The sequence below is a fragment of the Kogia breviceps genome, chromosome 14, assembly GCF_026419965.1.
Source record: "Kogia breviceps isolate mKogBre1 chromosome 14, mKogBre1 haplotype 1, whole genome shotgun sequence".
NCBI lineage: Eukaryota > Metazoa > Chordata > Mammalia > Artiodactyla > Physeteridae > Kogia > Kogia breviceps.
This window is the reverse complement of record NC_081323.1, coordinates 1,049,690-1,069,869: the sequence shown is the minus strand read 5'-3', so window position 1 is coordinate 1,069,869 and position 20,180 is coordinate 1,049,690. Positions and strand designations below refer to the sequence as shown.

At 47.4% G+C, this 20,180-nt stretch overlaps 1 protein-coding gene across 2 annotated transcripts; it reads right to left on the bottom strand.

Moving 5' to 3' along the window:
• Positions 1 to 25: 25 nt before the first annotated feature.
• On the bottom strand, positions 26 to 19,046 carry TCFL5 (transcription factor like 5). Of its 2 annotated transcripts, none has more exons than XM_059036545.2 (6): positions 18,397 to 19,046; positions 17,186 to 17,372; positions 16,757 to 16,919; positions 14,758 to 15,001; positions 12,777 to 12,918; positions 26 to 808 (listed from the first exon to the last, which is right to left on the bottom strand). In XM_059036545.2, the coding sequence occupies exons 1-6, from the start codon at positions 19,044 to 19,046 to the stop codon at positions 710 to 712; spliced, it is 1,485 nt and encodes a 494-aa protein (XP_058892528.1). In that variant the 3' UTR covers positions 26 to 709. The 2 variants fall into 2 exon arrangements, with proteins under 2 accessions (XP_058892528.1, XP_058892526.1); XM_059036543.2 differs by having other exon boundaries at positions 31 to 808; positions 14,758 to 15,004.
• Positions 19,047 to 20,180: the final 1,134 nt, after the last annotated feature.

The following is a 20,180-nucleotide window of genomic DNA, read 5'->3' as shown; positions in this document are numbered from 1 at the left end:
AATAAAGCCACTGATTTGAAAAACTCAGTTCCAAACACTACAGTTTATTACACAGAAAGTAATGACTCGCAATGTGAAAATGAGGGCATTGAAGCAATCTACCGTGACAATATTTCATTTATGGACAAAAGTACCTTTAAAGGAGATCTCTGGAAAATTTCTAGCGAAAAGGTGTAAAATAGGACTGCATTTTGCAATACAGTTCTATGCAGCTAGAAAGCATTACAAGGGGAAGTGAGAAACAAATGAAATAAAATGTCCAAACTACTTACAGTTAAGAACAATTTAACTCGTTTTAGTTGCTAAGGGGGCATATTTAAAATGTAAATAAAATAAGTGAAAAGCAATGTACCTTCTAAGGTTAAAGAAATTACAAAGGATGTTAATTTTTTAAGTTATCATGTTAAGAAAACATGATAGAATCAGACATATAATTGAAAAATTACTTACTAATTGTCAAGATGTCTTCATCCCCAAATGGTCTAAGAGGACATTAATTGGTAAGCATTTTGTCTTAGATAAATATTTTTACAGAAAGTGCTTTCACAGTCCCCGCTGGAGTCCCATCAGCTGAATCATGTCCCTTTAGAGTTAGACTATCAGAGCTCAGTTCCAGGGTCCGAGGAAATGTTTATGGGCCGCGAAGGAACAGCCGTTTACTTCCCAGGCATCAGTGATCCCATCCAGTCACTTGATCTCCACAGCTGGGCTACTCTGTACTCTCCTGTGTGGGACACGTCACCAAGGAGTCTGGTCGGGTCAGCTTTAGCCTTCTGCCAGTTTTACCGCAAAATACACTCTCAAATTCCTGAAGTTGAGAAATGACCATTAATGTACAATATGCACAGACCTGAAAACTGCTATCTTCAAAAACACAAATGGTTGAAATGAAGAGCTGAACTACTTCAAAATACATAGCTAAGGTGTCGCTCACAAACGTATGTCACATCCTGTAAGGGGATACAGATGATAAAAACGGGGATTCAAACATCTGTCCCAAATAGTTACCTTTACAGGTATTTTTATTTCGTTTCCCAATAGATTCTCAAAATGCCTGACCATATTGTAAACCCTTCTGATATATTTTTTAAAAGCAACCATATTTTTTTATTTTCATTGTGGTAACACAGACGTAAACTTTACCATTTTAACCATCTGTAAGTTTGGAATTCAGTGGCATTAAGGATGTTCACACTCGTGTGGCAGCCATCACCACCATCCATTTTTCCAGAACTTTCCACCGCCCCCAACGGACGCTCTGTACCATGACACCCCCCCCCCCCCACCGCGGGCATTTGCTGTCCCGGCCCCCACCGCCACGCCACTGAGTGCTCAGTGTTAGGCGGGGCAACGGGGCCAGACCAAGAGCTAACTCACTCCCCGGCACCCTGCCGGCCACGGGTCAAGTTCATGCCACTATGCCCCTAAACACTTTGTAAAAGGCCTCAATTTTAATGACTGAGTCAGTTTCCAGCTCACAAAAAGAGAAGGCAGGTGCAAACAGACAACCCGAAGCTCATCGGCTTCCAGGAAACAAAAGACACGGGTCTGCAAGGTGCAGAAGGTGGGACTTCTGGCAGGACGCAGTATTCATGTGACCGAACCCAGCTTGGGTCCGCTCGCCCACGTGCAGCATTACAGGTCATGGTTAGTTACACTCTGTGACAACTTCGGCAGAGAATTGTTTCCCATATAATGCTTTTTGTGTAATTTAATATACTAAATAATCTTCATTAGTTTAATATTTCTCTCTGAGATGCCTCAGGAGCCCTTTGGAAAACTCAGAGTCAGCTAGAGAAGGAAACTTACCACCTGTTGTCAAAAGCAGCTCAACATTCCAGGAAAACTTTGCTTTCTTAACAGAGACAGAAAACCACATCCAGTCTTGCACCGGCTTACTTTCAATAGCGAAGTTTATTTCATTATTAAATTCAATCTAAAATGAGCCAATCTTGACCCCATGCAAAACTCTTTCCTTAAGGTTCCTTTTCCGCAAACCTCCCATCACTTTCTGTATCCATATTCGTTTGTCCCTTATTTTTTCCCTATCCAGAAACAACCAGCCCTGGGACAAAATTATTCTCCCTTTTTTCCCTTAACAAAGATATTTCCATTCTTTTTTGGCTACACCACACCGACATGCTTAGTTCTCTGACCAGGGATCAAACGCTTGCCCCCTGCAGTGGAAGTGCGGAGTCTCAACCGCTGGGGCAGCACCTATCCCACTTTCTTTACACACTGAAATTCTTCCCTTATTACTTTTAGTAACTTAATTACACATGTATTACAATTTTTAATCCTTAAAAACTTTAATCTCTATTGAAAACCAAGAAGCGAGTAATTGAACTGTTCTTTATATCAGCATGTTTTGACTGACAAACGTATGAGCACGTTCTGTAACCTCTAAAAGCAGACATTTTCCTATAGAACAATTTTTCTCTTTAATGTGGTACAAGACATGTATCTAATAAGCCCAAACATCTTTAGTTTTTTTCTCTCTCATAAGAAGAAAAGAGAAGGTAAACTTAGACTTCTCTAGCAATCAATGTTCCAGTATTTTATCTTAATGAATAATGACAGACCTTTAATGAATTTCCATCATATAACTTAATTTAGCAAAACTAAAGTTTCAAGTTACCAAAAATCTGGAAAAACTAATACACCATTATTCCTAAAGAGTTCACTGAAAGCTTTTATCCCATCTATCTCTATTTAATTACTTACGACGATATTAAATAAAGACATCCATCCATCCATCCAGAGATCTCATAGTTATATTTCAATACAAAACTTATTATAAATTTTATCCCATTTTCCCCTCTCTATTGTAAAGCAGCCCTAACTGCATAATAGTAGCATAATTTAAGGATCCATTAACAGGCCACTTTTTACCTGAGTCTATGGAGTATTATGGCCAGGCCATGTTACAAAGGAAAATCATTTTTTTACATTTTATTTGTTTGTGACTGAAAGTGGTCCAGTTCTGGAGAATGTACCCCAAGGGGCTGCATTCAGGAAATAAGCTTGAGTTTCCCATACCAGCACACTTACACACAAGACAAATGCAGGCACACACACACACAGAACAAAATCTAATTCCTGCAGGACAAAAACAAAGAGTGAAGTCCAACAATTCCCTCAAGTTCCCAAATGAGGGTTCCTGTTTTAATAGCAAACAAAATGCAAATGAAAAGACAGGAAATCATGACCTCACTGTGTCATGGCAACTCACCCAGCAAATGTAAAACTTTGTAACAGTTGGAACAAGTTAAGTTTACCTCCTTGAGTTTAAAAGGGCTCTTTCCCCTTTTTTCCTTCTGACTTGAAGTTCTACTAATTAACCCAGGCTGAAGTCTCAGGCAATGTGGGTTGTGTTTGCATTTCAAAGACATGATAAGTGTTATGGCTTCAAGCTTTCTAATAGTAATATTTTTGTTCTCTGAGGGTCAGAATCCTGAGAAAATATTTAAGCCAGCTCTCTCTAACTGCATATGCAAAAAAGAACCAGGTTTGGAATTTCAGAAGAGTTTCATCTTAACCAATTTTCTCCAGAGTCTGAAGAAAGTTTTGGCCATGTGGTGTTAGAAGAAACATTTTTCTTTTTATAGGAGCATAGCTGAACATTTACCAGTTTGGTAAAATACACCCTACACTGCAAGATGGAACAGAGCTCTGACCACTCATTTCTTAATTATTCATGGCTCTGCTGTTGTCAAATATCAAGCAAACAAACAAACCAATGCAATGGAAAACTGTCTCTCAGGGTCGAAGTTCCCTAGTCCCCAAAAGGGAAATTCCCAACCAATGCCCCATCAGAGACAAAGCCAAATCACCAGGCTTCCCTGGTGGTGCAATGGTTAAGAATCCGCCTGCCAATACAAGGGACACGGGTTTGAGCCCTGGTCTGGGAAGATCCCACAGGCCGCGGAGCAGCTAAGCCCATGTGCCACAACTACTGAGCCTGTGCTCTAGAGCCCTCGAGCCACAACTACTTAGCCCGCGTGCCACAACTACTGAAGCCCACGTGGCTAGAGCCCGAGCTCCGCAACAAGAGAAGCCACTGCAATGAGAAGCCCGCGCACCGCAACGAAGAGCAGCCCCCACTCGCCGCGACTAGAGAAAGCCACGTGCAGCAACGAAGACCCAACGCAGCCAAAAATAAATAAATAAATGTATATATATATTTTTTAAAAGGCCAAATGACCAAGCCTTAGTCCAAAAGCGAAAATCCCAACCAATATCCTGCTATAGAAGTCAATGTGACAGGGAAGGATACTCTGGTGTCACCACACCAGAGCTCACACGTGAGCTCCATCACTTACCAAAGACATCTCAACCCGCCAATGAGAGCGCCTTGTTTCTTTTACCACAAAAATCAAAAGTGCTGTGGGCCAAGGATGGCTGGTTGGTGACAAGGTCCTGGGGCTGCCCCTGAGACAAAGGTGCTCAGGCAGCTGCTGAACAGGGTCCATCTCAGTCACCAAAACTGTCACGAAACCAAATCGGGTCCACTCGCCCCCACACAGTAAAGACAATCTACTGACACTAGGTTGTGGTGAAGGAAAGTGCAACGTTTATTGAAGGCACCAAACAAGTAGTTCAGATCTTCTGAGCATTCACACTGATCACTAGACAAGTCTAAGTTCACCTCCTGTCTTCTTATGAGAGAGAAAAACAAGTAAAGATGTTTGGGTTTATTAGACACACATCTTGTACCACATTAAAGAGAAAAACTGTGCTATAGGAAAACGTATGTTTTTAGTGGTGTGTTCATAAGTTTGCCAATCAAAACGTGCTGATATAAAGAAAAATCCAATTACTTGTTTTTTGGTTTTCAGTAGAGATTAAAGTTTTTAAGGGTTAAAAATTGTAATACATGTGGGGCTTCCCTGGTGGCGCAGTGGTTGAGAATCCGCCTGCCGATGCAGGAGACACGGGTTCGTGCCCTGGTCCGGGAAGATCCCACATGCCGCGGAGCGGGTGGGCCCGTGAGCCATGGCCGCTGAGCCTGCGCGTCCGGAGCCTGTGCTTCGCAACGGGAGAGGCCACAACAGTGAGAGGCCCGCATATCACAAAAAAAAAAAAAAAAAAAAAAAAAAAAAAAAAAAAAATTGTAATACATGTGTAATTAAACTACTAGAAGTAATAAGGGAAGCATTTCAGTGTGTAAAGAAAGTAGGATATACATTGTCAATGAGAAAAGGTATAAAGAATGGAAATATCTTTGCTAAGGGAAAAAAGGGAGAATAATTTTGTCCCAGGGCTGGTTGTTTCTGGATAGGGAAAAAATAAGGGACAAACTAATATAGATACAGAAAGTGATGAAAGGTTTGTAGAAAAGGAAGCTTTAAGGAAAGAGTTTTTCATGGGGTCAAGATTGGCTCATATTAGATTGAATTTAATTAAGTAAATGAACTTTGCTATTAAAAGTAAGCTGGTGCAGGGCTTCCCTGGTGGCGCAGTGGTTGAGGGTCCGCCTGCCGATGCAGGGGATACGGGTTTGTGCCCTGGTCCGGGAGGATCCCACATGCCGCGGAGCGGCTGGGCCCGTGAGCCATGGCCGCTGAGCCTGTGCGTCCGGAGCCTGTGCTCCGCAGCGGGAGAGGCCACAATGGTGAGGCCCGCATACTGCAAAAAATAAAAATAAAAAAATAAAAACAAAAAAAAGTAAGCTGGTGCAGACTGGAAGTGGTTTTCTCTCTCTGTTAAGAGAGCAAAATTTTCCTGGAATATTGAGCTGCTTTTGACAACAGGTTTTAAGTTTCCTTCTCTAGCTGACTGAGTTTTCCAAAGGGCTCCTGAGGCATCTCAGAGAGAAATATTAAACTAATTAAAATTATGTAGTATATTAAATTACACAAAAAACATTATATGAAAAAAAATTCTCTGCTGAAGTTGTCACAGAGTATAACTAATCATGACATGTAATACTGTACATGGGCAAGTGGACTCAAGTTCAGTTCGGTAACAATTTTTGGCACCCCAGATGGGCTGGAAATCCCATCTGGGTCACCAAAAATTGTTACTGAACTGAATTTGGGTCCACTCACCCGCACACAGTAAGGCCAATCTACTGACACTGGGTTACGGTTTAAGAAAGCGCAGCATTTATTGCAGGTGCCAAACAAGAAGTTTGGGTCTTTTGAGCATTAGCTGCCCAGACTCCTTGTTTGGCACCTGCAGTAAACTCTGCGCTTTTTTTCACCACAACTGGTGTCAGCCAATTGGCTTTACTGTGCGCAGGCAAGTGGACCCAAATTTGGCTCAGTAACATTCAGCCTCATCAATAAACAAACAGCAAGGAAAACAGGAAAGGGGAGCCATAACAGATCCAAAGGTATTGGAGAGCTATGAACCAAATGCAGTGTTTGGATACCGATTTAAGTAAGTCAACAGTAAAAAGACAGTTGTGAGCCAATCAGAGAAATCTGGACAGGGATGGAGATTAAGGAACACGATGATGATGTGGTTGTGCTTTTAAACAGCCCTTTCTTTTTAGAGATACATTTGTGAATGAAAATGATATGACATCTGGAAATGCTTTAAAATAATTCAGTGACGGTGGGAGGATGGGGATGTATAGGTGAAACAAAGTTATGCCTGAAGCTGAGTTATGGGACACGGGAGTTCATTATTCTAGTCTCTCCATTTTTGTGCATGTACACATTTCTGTAAGTTTTCTTTTTTTTTTTAAAGCATAGCATTCTTACACAATTCAGTCTAAGTTTATATGTTTTTATTGTGGTAAAATATATATAACATAAAATTTGCCATTTTTTACCGTTTGTAAGTGTACAATTCAGTGGCTTAAGAACATTCACAATGTTGTGTAAACATCACCATTATCTATTTGCAGCACTTTCTCATCTCCCCAAACTGAAACTCTGTCCCTGTTAAACATGTACCCTCCATCCATCCGCCTCCCCCAGTCTCTGGCACCCACCATTCTACTTTTTGACTTTATGAATCTGATGCCTCTAGGTACTTCATGTAAGTGGAATCATACAGTATTTGTCCTTTTGTGTCTGCCTTTTCCTGGTCAGCATGCTGTTTTGGAGGTCCATCCATATTGTGAGGTATGTGTCAAAACTTCATTCCTTTTCATGGCTGAATAGTAATCCATTGGCTGTACAGACATTCTGCTTATCCATTCGTCTGTTGATTGGATTGTTTCCCCCACTTGGATTGTTTCCACCTTTTGGTGACTGTGAATGATGCAGCTATGAACACTGGTATACAAATATCTGTTCAGGTCCCTGCTTTCTATTCTTTTGGGTCACTTCTATTCTTTTGGATCATACGGTAATTCTGTTTAACTTTTTGAGGAACCACCAGCTGCACCATTTTACATTCCCACCAGCAATCCCAAGGGCTGCAATTTCTCCACATCCTCACCAAGACTTGTTATTTTGTTTTGTAATAGCCACAGTTAATGGGTGTGAACTGGTACCTCACATCCATTAAAGTGCTTTTGATTTGCATTTCCCTGATCATTAGTGATGTTGAGCATCTTTTCATGTGCTTAGTGGCCATTTGCCTATCTTCCTTGGAGAAATGTCTATTCAAGTCCTTTGCCCATGTTTGAATTGTGCTGTCTCTTTGTTGCTGGACTGTAATAGGTTTATATTTAATTTGTGTCCAGGAAGGGAAGTATAAGCGCTCTCTCTGCTGCCACTGCTCTGACTTCTGAGTCACCTGCAGAGGCTGGAGCACCCCACCTGTCCACACGCTAGGTGGTATCCCAACCAAGGCCACCTGCCATTTGCAACAACTGCCTATGCTCAGAAGCTATATCTGCACATAAATACATTCTAATTTCCTTCCCCAAATCTAAAAGATTTTCAACGGGTCTTAATGCAATGTAAGATGAACCATGGTTTGATATATTGGTTTCTATATTCCGACACCCAAAGCCCAACTATAAAATATTTGCCTATATTTGAGAAGGTAGAATTTACCTTTGAGAATACCTAAATAGAAGTCAGAAGGAAGAAAATAATCATCTCTCAGATGTAAGAAAGTACTTCAAGAGATTTTCTAAACGATCATCATAAAATGAGGAGGATAGCCGTGGGCACCCGTCTTTATTTTGAATAGTTCTGCCAGCACTGGGGTGAAGGTGTAGCTCAATCTAGACTCTCACGAGGTCCCTGGGACTCAGTTCACGGGGACTTGGGGTGACCGTGAAAGAGGGAGACAAGTGGACACCTCCCGCCCTTGACTGCGTCAAAGGTAAGCTAATAATTGTTACTCTGCTCTCTCAATCAGCGTCTATATTTCAACAAAACTTAAGTGAAATAGCTGAGTTTTAAGGGATTTTTACAACTCATCAGACACCTTGAGATGACGTGTGGTCAAAGTTAGATATTCACATTAAATTTGTAAATAGGAGAAGGCCAATAATAAAAACTATTTTTAGTAGGAAAAAGGAAGATTGTTCCAATTACATGTCAAGAAATTATACCAGGAAGCCAGGAAGAGGAAGAAAACTGGTGTCATCTGTACAGAGAGGCGAGAGAATTAAAGGAAAAGGGTTAATGTGACCAAGAAGGGGGACAAAACTTGGGGCCAGGTGGGAGGGTGTGCCCCCGACAGCCACGCTGAGAGCCCCACAGAGATGGGACAAGGTCAGTCACGGTGGGAGATGCCACGGGGGGCTCTCAGAACAACAGGTCTGACAGACAAGCGAGGACAGGAAAGGCCTGGACCACAATTCGTAACCTCAACCTAATAAACGTTCAGAATTCGCCAAACAAAGAATGCACGTCCTTTCCAAATAAACACAGAATTTTAAAGAATTGACCACATAAGAGGTCACAACGGAAGTCTCAACAAGTTTTTAAAAACCGCCATCTTCACTGATCAGAATGTGATCAATAGATGTGAGAAACAGATAAAATGCTGTTCTTGAAAAGAACAGTCTTATCCACAGAACAGAAACAGACTCACAGACATAGAGAACAGACCGGTGGCTGCCAAGGGGGTGGGAGTGGGGGATTGATGGAGTGGGAGCTTGGGGTTAGCAGATGCAAACTAGCATATATAGGACGGGTAATCAAGGTCCTAACCCTACATAGGGTTACAGTTCCCTGTAGAGCACAGGGAACTACATTCAGTATCCTGTGATAAACCATAATGGAAAAGAATATGAAAAAGAATGTATGTATATATATACACGTGTGTGTGTGTGTATATACATATACACACACACACACACACAACTGAGTCACTTGGCTCCACAGCAGAAATTAACACAACATTGTGCATCAACTATACTTCAATAAAATACATTTAAAATAAGAAGGACAGAATTCCTACGGCACAGGAAAGGGAGAAGTAACAGTACAGCTGCGCCTGATGACTGGGGCTGGTGCGAAAGGACGAGTGGGTGTGGGGCGGCCCCCAGCCCAGCTGCAGGTGGAGGAGGGAAGAGAAAGCAGGGGGGCGGCGCCACCGTCCTGCCCAACGACCGTGATGGTGACAGGACAGAGGAGAGGGAAGCACAGGGTGAGAGGCTGCCCCGCAGCCCCAGCGCCTGGCTGGGGTTCAAGGTCACGACCCCAAAATGTCACCTCACAACAACTGCGTCACCAGTGATCCTGAATTCGGGCTGGACCGGGGAAAATGGCGTAGAGGATGTTACTGGGACAAGAGACAAAATTTGAATTAGATAAGAGTATTACACCAACGTTAAGTGTCCTGATTTTGGCCACTGTATTCTGGTTAATGAAGATAATGTAATATTCTTTAAAATCACAGACCGAAGTGTTTGGGTATCAAGGGGCATATGGTGCCCACAGTTTAGCATCAAATGGTTTAGACTGCGTGAGAGAGAACAAATGGGGCAAAATGTGAACAACTGGGGGTTCTGGGTAAAGCTGGGTGGGCACACGAGGAGCTCTTAGCACTCATCTTGGAATTTTCCTGCAAGTTTAAAATTATACAAAAATTTTTCATTACCATAAATAAATACAATGAATCATCTAAATCCAGGGTTCTACAGGCACCTGTCTGGCCCGATCTCTTCAAAGTCTCAGTGCCATAGTAGAAACTGTGGGGTAGGGAGGACCGCTATGGCTTAGAGGCAGAAAACCGTCACTGAATGCAACGCAGAAGCATGGCTGGGTGCTGGTTTGGAAAATAATGCAGCCATAAAAGTCACCTTTAGAACATCTGGGGGACATGGGAATACGGACTGGGTAGCAGATAGTATAAGAGAATGACTATCGACCTCGTGAGGTGTGAAAACGGCACTGGCGTTACGTGGGAGACGCAGGCGTAAATATTTAGAGGTGAAGGGTCATGACATCTGTCACTGTCTTTGAAATTGTGCTGTGCGCGTGCACGTGTGTGCTAAACATGGTAAATGTTGACGGCTCAGACTAGGTGAGGGGAGGGCAGGTGTTCAGTGAACTCTGTGCTCATTAGAAAAATAAAACAAAGGGAACCACCTGCTTGCAGACGCCTTTACCTTCTCAACTTCTCCACCGGACGCCTCCTGGGCACTGAAAACCTAGCCTGCCGGACACAGGATGTGGATTCCGCCCCACCCCATCCTGCCTCTCCACACGTCTTCCCATCTCGGGAAACGGCGCCACCCGCCCAGCTGCTCCAGCCAGACGCCCCACCGTGGTCCCCAATCCCTCTGTCCAGCAGCCCTACATCCAGCACCGCGGGCCCTGGCCAGTCTCAGCGAGTGGCTGCGGCCTCTGACCAGGGTCTGTGTCTCCACTCCTGCCCACCCCCAACCTCTCCTCCTGGAGTCCAGTCTCCCCACTGCACAGCAGGGGGAGCCATCTTTGCAGCATGTCAACCAGACCCCACACCGGGATGGAGGTGGTCCATTCACCCTCGACCTGTTAGCCGCTTCCCTCCAGCCCACGGGGTCTCTGTCTTAGTCACGGTGCCCCCAGTGTCTGGGACAGAAGCCTGGTTAGAGTCGGAACAGACCTGTGGGATGACATGTGTACTGAAATCATTGAGGAAAATCACTGAAGACTCTTGTGTATAACATCTTTCACAACAAAAATGTTCATGCAAGTAAGAGGGGGAAAATCACTAAGGAAACAGGAAGGACACAAGGGTTTAAGCTACCTACATTCTAATTCCCCCCCAAATTGCTACTGACGTCACTTCAGCCTGTTGCTTGATGGGTCTTGTAATCCGACCCAGAAACAATCTACAAATTCAATGTAACTAAATTTCAGAAATATTCAGGAAGCCTAATACACATAAAAATTAATGTCCGTAAGTTTTTAACCTATTTAATCTTTGACTAGAGATAGTTAAGCTCTTTTTTTTTTTTTTTTTTTTTTTTTTTTGGGTACGCGGGCCTCTCACTGTCGTGGCCTCTCCCGTTGCGGAGCACAGGCTCCGGACGCGCAGGCTCAGCGGCCACGGCTCACGGGCCCAGCCGCTCCGCGGCACGTGGGATCCTCCCGGACCGGGGCACAAACCCGTGTCCCCTGCATCGGCAGGCGGACTCGCAACCACTGCGCCACCAGGGAAGCCCAGTTAAGCTTTTTTATTGTTGTAAACACCTTCATCATATTTGAAGGAATCATATAAATAATTACCACTATTAGGTACACAGAGCCAACCATTAAATCATTTTTTAAAATATAAAAGCTTTCTTTTATTTCAATAAACCAAGTCTATCGCTAAAAAATAATGTTAAAGAGTAACCACATTATAAACAACCATAAATGATCCAATCAGCACAAACGTGACACAGGTATTGCTTTAAAAGGCAATTAAATATACAATGAAAACAAGGAACTCGATGAAATTACCAAACACACAAGATGGAAATGCACGTGGGCACAGAAAAGGGAACCGGAGAAGACAAACTCTGAGCACTCAGCCCAAGGGGCCTCATTCCAGGCAGCCTGGGGCGCTCGGCCGGCCGCTGCCCCAGGATCTAGATACGGAAGGCTCTTTTTAAAAAGGTTCCACGTTTACAGCGCCCACCTCAGCTCGGTTCTCTAAGCAGACTCGTGCTGCCGTCAACGGCGGCGACTACGCGAGAGCCGGACCAGCAGGCAAACCAGGACGCTCTTCACTAAGAAATCATCCCCTGCGCCCCGATACCCAGAGTCCTGAGGCCGGTACCTGGACCCAAGGTCTCCCCAAGGCAGAGCACAGAAGCCAGTGCAGGGAATGTTCTCTCACGTGAACCCCCAAGGAGGGGGCAGCTGGGACCCTCACTCACACCCAGCATCCGCTCCCACCGGGAGCCCCGCTGGCTTGCAGGGACCTGATCAATGGCTCCTCGGTCCAAACAGACAGGGTCAAGGTCGAGCTGGCTGTACTAAGGAACTGAGATGCTCCAGCCCCCGCGGGCCCCCGAGTCCCCCCGGATCCCCCAGGCCGCAGTGTTTCTCTTCTCTGCCTTCTGAACATGTTTGAAATCCAGATTATTTATTTGACATTTAATTGCCTCTTTTTCTTTTTTTTCTATTTGTGTTTCATCCCTTTCACAACATCTTCTGAGGGGGAAAAAAAATCATATCCTACAGGCAGGTCTCTGAAACCCCTTTAAGCCCCCAAACAATCCACTGCACAGAGCAGCTGCCTAACTGCTAGCTGACCCCAAATCCAGGCTGTGGTTAGTTCCCTGATAAGTGACGAGCAGGGCCTTATTCACACTGGACTCAGCCTCTGACCTTTGGTTCCAGGAAACAAAGGACAGTTTGGGACATCTTAGAGGAAAAAGGATAAATAACAACACTGATACATTTACAGGATTCTGAAAATCTCCTGGCCTAGATACTAACCTTTTTAAGAGAATCTCCATGTCTTTCCTGAATATATTTCAGGAACGCTGTGGTCCACTGCAGGGTCGTTGCCTTATCGGTCTCGGCGTTGCAGAACGGGACTAAAAGATTCAACTCGTCACAGCAGATGCGGATTCTGCGCCTACAGTCAAAACCCAAAGTAATCACATAGAGAAGCTGAAGCAGAACAAAGGAATAAAGCAGGTGTCTGTGTGTCCTGAGGAATGAGCTCACGGCCTGGCCACTGAGAGCATAGAAGGGCAGCCCCTCACCTCGGGGCTCCCCTCGACAGCGGCCAGCCCCCCCTCAGCGGCCCACTAAGCCCAGTCGCGCTCCCTGGAAAGCTTCCCATTTGGGCCAGGAGCAAGGACCAGGTCCAAGTCTCTAGACCAAGGATGGACCCAAACCCCCTGAAACTGGAAGCAAAATTGTGTGTGTTCCTTCTGGGCAGGACCTTCTTTCACTCACCTGCCCTCCAGGTGCCAAGCTAGGATTCACAGCTTGGATTCCCCAAGGGACCCCGGTTCATAAAGGACCACAGACTACCAGCCTGTTAATATCCCCAAACCTGGTCTTTTTAGGGATGGTTTACATCACAACTGGAGTCTTAGACCATTTTTAACTTTCAGGGATTACATTCAGATAATATGGCCCTTGTTTCTATTTCCCCACCTGTAGCCTCAGAACTTTAGAGCAACTTTGTAAGGTAACAACAACAGCAGTAATTCACTAGATGCTCTGTAACTGCAGGCACTGGGCCAGACACTACATTTCAGCTTGTTTCATTCTTGTGTCCCATCTACGCGGTAGGTAATATCCCTATTTTACAGACGAGAGACTCAGGTGGAGAGGCAAAGAACGTGTAGGAAGTTGTTAAACTAGGAAATGGCAGAGTAAGAATTAAAACTTTTGCCGTCAACATGTAGTATGTATGAGGCTTTTTCTCAGGTGGTAGGTATTCAGTAAATGTTTCTTCAATAAATATAAACAATGCCCGTTATAATCCACGGTGAGTTCAGTGCTGGCCATCACTCGGCGTGTATGTGCGGACACATCCTTAGGAAAGGTATCTAGCTGCCTAGCTTTAATATATCCCTTTAAGTAAATAAATGGCCACTGCTCAACACTGTGGGCTCAGAGATGAAGATCTGTCTTGCTCAATGCTCCATTTCCTGAGCCTAAAGCAAAAACTGGTGCCAAGTACTCAATAAATGACCAAGTTAACTAACTATATGTTCGGGAATCATCCTGTACCCAGCTATAACAGAAAAATTAACCACCTTTTGCTGCTACACAGAACAGCACAAATAAAATCCACAGCTAAAACCACTGACATAAGCTGTAACTTCCTCCTCCTTCAATATCCTTCAAAGAACCAAGCAAAACGGAGTAACCCAGCGTGCAGGCGGACTCCCCCCCAGGAAGGCTGCCCCGGCCGGCACCTGGGAACTCAGATTTCTGGAGGGGTTCCCACCACCATTCTTCACTGGCGTACGCTAAACACCAGCTTTCCTTCTGGGCATCTGGGATTTGGCCGCGTGCCAGGTAGGGAATGCCCCCCACGACCAGCCCCCAGTAGGATCCAGGGCCCCAAGTCGCTATGGAGCTTTGCCGTCCGGGAACATGTCACCAGTGCTGGGGGGTGACAGGCATCCTGAGTGGCTCCACTGAGACGTGCTCTGGGGAGCTGGCGCCTGCGGCCCCGAGGCCTCTCCCCATGCGCCTCTGCTGACTTTACTGGGTTCTTTGTCCCAAATAAATCAAAGCCACGAGTCCTCCTAATGAATCACCAAACCTGGGGGTGCTCTTGGGTACCCCATCCACCTAGCAAAGCAAGGTGACCATTGACTCTTGCCAGCGTTCCCGCCCTTGAACACAGAAACGGCTACACCGCTGTTTTCTACACAAAGGCGCCTGTTACCACCGACCGTCGTGAGCTCGGCGTCTAAGACGACTGTACACCAGCGACGGCACGCATTACCTTCTATCTCTCTCCATGCGGTTGTGTCTCTCCCTGCGCTGGGCCCTGCCCCCCTGGGGCCCGCTCTGGCTCTGCTCCCCGAGGGGGGCCCGGGACGGCTCCACCGACTGCCAAGCGCCCCGCGCTGGTGGGGAGCCGTCACCCACATTCTGGAGCTCTCCCAGGGCTCTTCGCTCTATGTCTGTGTCCAACCGACGTATCCTACTCCGACTCCTCTTACGCACTGCTTGTTCACGTGGCGCTTCTTCTTTGCAAAAGAAGGAGAAAGTGCTAGTTTAATTTTTTTGTTCTTCTAAACTTACCCTCGTGAATGCTGAATATATTTTTTGGTATTTTCGATCTCAGATATCAACATGAACGGGTAAGGAGCAGAAAGAACCAAACAGGAAGCGCTCCAAAATTCCATAGAAACGGCTGGCACAAGGCTCTAGGTTTCAAACTATAAAACTGAGCATAAACTAAATTAAAACACCCCAGGTATTATGTAATCAATACAGCTTATACAGCAATACAGTCAAAAGTCCCCCTTTTAAATCAAAAGGCATTTTAACTGTCATCTATGAATAAAAAAACCAAGAAGTTGTTTGATTTTTCTGATATTCAGAATGGGAAAAAAAAACCAAAACCTAGAAATGTTTTCTCCAGAAGATTTTCTTGATATGCAGTTATTCTAATACGACAACCGATATTCTAAGTGCAATGCTCAGAAGAGGACTAAACCTAAGTGGTTTAGGATTAAACATGCCCTCACCTTACAAGTGAGATGCCCCCCACAAAAGGAGTAATCACATCATAGCTCTGACCTGCGTGTGCTACAGAAATAGGTCAAATCTCTATCAAAGTACAGCAGGCGTCTAATTAGTACCTGTGGTGATGTGTGTTCCCGAGGTACCGGACAAAGCCAAACCCTCTACAGCGAAAGAATCACTTAACACAAATTTCAGAATGGTGGTAACTTTTCAAAAGACATAGAGGGCTTCCCTGGTGGCGCAGTGGTTGGGAATCCGCCTGCCGATGCAGGGGACACGGGTTCGTGCCCCGGTCCGGGAGGATCCCACGTGCCGCGGAGCGGCTGGGCCCGTGAGTCGTGGCCGCTGCGCCTGCGCATCCGGAGCCTGTGCTCCGCAACGGGAGAGGCCACAACAGTGAGGCCCGCGTACCGCAAAAAAAAAACAAAAAACAAAAAAAAACGACATAGAGAGGAATTCACAAGTATTGGTAATATTTTGGTTCTTCAGCTGAGTACTCAGTACAGGGACTATTTTAATATTAACCTTTATACCTTACAAACGTGAATGTATACTTTCGCGAACAATGGAAAAGTAATCACTGGCGTGGGAGAAAGAAGGAGAGTTCCGTCCCTACCCTGTCTTTATCAGCTCTTGAAAAGCTGAGTGTAAGCTGTGTTACTGTTGGATAACTCGAAAAGGAATGTTTTCCAGGAAAAACGGATTGAGGGTTAACGTCAGGAGTAAGCAAAGTTTGCCTTCAGAAGTTTCCTTATTTCTAAAACTTTCTGTATCACCTGATGGCCTCTTGCTCCCAGCTCAATCCTTTGCCCATCTGCAGATCGTCACCTAAAGCTCTGAGTGGATTTCAGACTCCTGCCTCGCTCATGAAGTATGAAATAAGACAAAAAAAACCCACAACAACAACCTAAAAGTGCTGTCAGTAACTTGAAGGTAACGAAAATGTACCTAAGTCTATCATTTTTCTGTTGAAGGAGGTTACTGTTAAGAAAAAGCAGCCCCTAAACTCAACGTTTCCAGGCCAAGTATAAACGTGATGTTCAAAATTCGCAAGGATGTTCGGTGAGGTGACTGGGTAGAGGACTGGAAGGATCCCGAAGATGCAAGCAGGCTTCCGAGACCCTTTCTCTGTTTATAAACCACCTCTCTCCCCTCCCCCACCCGTGGCCGGGGCGGTGGGGGGGGGAAGGGGGGGCAAAGACATCAGGCAGGAGGAGAAAGCACCTGCCAGCTTCCGTTTCATCGCTTACCTCCTACTTTAATCCAAACCTGCTCAGGCAAAGCTTTGTTTCTACTACCCAAAGTCTGTTTAGTGGATTCGATTTCTTGCTGATAACAGAAAGAAAATGCCCTCGGCAATCCGATATCCTGATGCTTGGCAGCTTCAAGCACAGAACATGAGTTACTAGAACTCTGGGAAAAAACGAAGCAACAGGAACTTTATCAACAGGTGACAATCTCCTCTCTACGCACAAATAAAATGCACTTTAACAGAAGTAACGTCAAAGCTATTCACATGAACTTGAAGAACTTTAGGTGCACTAAGGATTTTTAAATATCCCCGAACCACATACATACTCTCGATTTTAAAAAGAAAAAAAAAATCCTTGGGACCTAACTAAAATACAATGTATCCATTTAATACAAAAGAGCAAAGCTTCGCAAATCATTTTCCCTACCTGTGTTTGTGAAAGATGAGAATTTCCACTAGTAGAGCAACTACTGGCGGTAAGCAGAGGGTATGTCAATTGCAGAGCAGTAGTTGCAGCAGCAGTTTTATTTTTCACTAATGTTGTACATTTGTTTTGTTGCTGATGAAGAGGAACATTCATTAATTCGGATGGATGGCGAATAAGAGTTACCAAACTGCCAAGACAAAAGAAACCCAGAAACACATGAAGAGTATGCGGCAGGCAGGTTTCCTGAAACACCACCATCACTAGCTGTCACTCTCTAATGGCTAACATTTGATTTTCTAGATAGAAACTCAAATCTGTCACCAGGAACGCCCCCCATCACGGAAATCTCTACAAAACAATTATCAGCTAGTGGTGTAGGGGACAAGTTCCAACTTTCTTCCTCACGTTGGAAGGTGTGGCTGTGTGTCATCTTTGAGTTACACCTCCCTTCCCCGAACACGTCTGACACCAATCTCTGTTAGTCTGGCCGTCCTCCAGAATCTGACGACTATGGCCAAGATGGGGAAAACTACAGGGTGGGGACAGACAGAAAGCTGAGCAGACACCCTAGCAGACAGGCTACGCCTCTCCGATAGTTGCTGCTGCGAGATCACTTATGGGCTGGCAGTCTGGCTGAAGGATGAAGCTGCAGTTTACACTCAAAGCCTCACAACATGACGTCTTTCCTCCCAGGGGATGCATCTGGGAGGAAAGTGCAAGATGAGGTCAGCCTCAACCTGAGTCAACAGAGGGGGAAGCAGAGGTCTCTCCTGACATTTAGGTGGGTGATTTGGGGGCAAAACCTTTGTTCCTCAGGAACACGTGTGCACTTATCTCAACTCATCTCTCTTCCACCTGCAGACGCAGAGTGCACACCGCAAAGGTAACGCTGCAGGCTGTGTACTTAATATCTGCTTGCTGTGCTTGCACAGAGCACACAAACTTTCAGCTCAGCCTCCAGACCCACTGAGGTCTGCTCCCTGTTAAGATGCAAGCTGCAGTGAGGCCGCGGCCTCTGCAGAGAACCCTGGTCTACACCCAGACCGAGGCTGCTGCTCCTCTGCACAGGACCCTGGTCTACACCCGGACCGCGGCTGGTGCCTCTCTGCAGAGGACCCTAGTTACACCCGAACCCAGGCTGGTGGCCTCTGCAGAGGACCCTGGTCTACACCCTGACCCAGACGGGCCCGCTCCCTGGGGGATGCACCCACTTGTTGAGCGCCATGCCGGGCTCGGGGGGATCCGCGCCGCGCGGGGTTGGCGGGGACTCGGCTGGGATGCTATTGAAGCGGTCCTCCAGGCGGACGCGCACGGCCGACTTGGCCCGCGTCTCGGGCGCGCCCTCCACGTTCTCCTTGCCGGCGCCGTCGGACGCCTTGAGCCGGGGTGCGCCGGCGCCCGGGCCGTCGGCGCCCGGCGTCTTCTCGGCGGCGGGGGGCGCGCCCGCCTCGCTCAGCAGCATCATGCGCAGCTCCTGGAAGTCGATGTGGCCCAGGCACTGGTTGGCGCCCGCGAAGCCGCTATCGGCCAGCGCAGGCGGGCACAGCACCGGGTACACGGGCGGCGCGCCCCCCGACGCCGCGCCCCCCGACGCCGCGAAGCCCCCGGCCGCCGCGCCCGGCGCCGCCGCCGCCAGGAAGGCCGAGTTGAGGCGCGTCTCGAGCTCGCCGTCGGCCGCCGTCGCCTCCATGTGCGAGTAGAGGATGTGCTGCAGCTGCGTGTACTCGATCTCGGTCATCTCCACAAGGCTCAGGTCGGTGGTCGTGAAACCCTGCCCCGCCTCGCCCGGCGCTGCGTCCGCGCCCTCGGGGACCGCCGGCCCGCCCGCCTGCGGCGGCTCCCGCTGCCCGGGGCCTGACATGCCGGCGCCAACGGCGTGGGGCGCGCGGCCGGGCCGGCTGGGCCAGGCCGGGCGGGCAGGGGCGCAGAAACCGCCGGCCGCAGCGCGCCTGCGCCGCCCGCCCGCAACGGCAGCCCCTCCCCACCGCGGCCCCGCCCTGCGGCCCGGCCGCACCAACCGCCCGCCCCGCCCCCGCCGCGGCGCCCCCTCCCGAGCTGCGCGCGCAGGTCGGGGGCGCGGGGGGTTGGGCGGCGAGGCTGCGGCGCGCGGGGCCAGGCCGTCCAAGTCCAGTGCCTGAGGGGCCAGACCACCCGGGTCGAGTGTCCACAGGGCCGGGCCGCCCGGATCCCAAGGTCCAAGGGGCCAAACGCCCGAGTCCAGTGTCCGAGGGTCAGACACCTGGGTCGAGTGTCCGCGGGGCCGCCCGGGGCCTGGCCGGGTATCAGGGCGCATGCAAGAGGCGCCTCTCCAGGTAACGCTTCACCACGAGTCCATGTATCCACGGGGTGCCATGCGGTCCCCCCTTCTCGGGACACGAGTCCTACAGTGCGCCCGAACAGCAGACAGGTGAGACAGCGGCCCCAGATACAGCTGTGACAAGGCAGTCTGTACGTAGGTGAAAATTCAGTCAGGTAAATAAACACACGTGGTGCACGGTTCCTCCTAGAACCGGCAGGGCTCGTGTAATCAGTGCACTCGCAAACACTGGCCAGTGATGAGCTAGAATGCACATGCCATGTGGGTTCATCCTTTTAAAGTGTGCTCTTCAGGGCTTCCCTGGTGGCGCAGTGGTTGAGAGCCCGCCTGCCGATGCAGGGTACACGGGTTCGTGCCCCGGTCCGGGAAGATCCCACATGCCGCGGAGCGGCTGGGCCCGTGAGCAATGGCCTCTGAGCCTGCGCGTCCGGAGCCTGTGCTCCGCAACGGGAGAGGCCACAACAGTGAGAGGCCCGCGTACTGCAAAAAAATAAATAAATAAAATAAAGTGTGCTCTTCAGTGGTAGTGTATTCACATCCCATCACCACAGTCAGGTTTCGAACATTGTCATAACCCCAAAGAATCCCATACCCATTAGCACTCCCTACCCACTAACCTTCTTTCTGTCCCTATGGGTTTGCCAACCCTGGGCGCCGCCTATAAATGGTGTCCTAGAA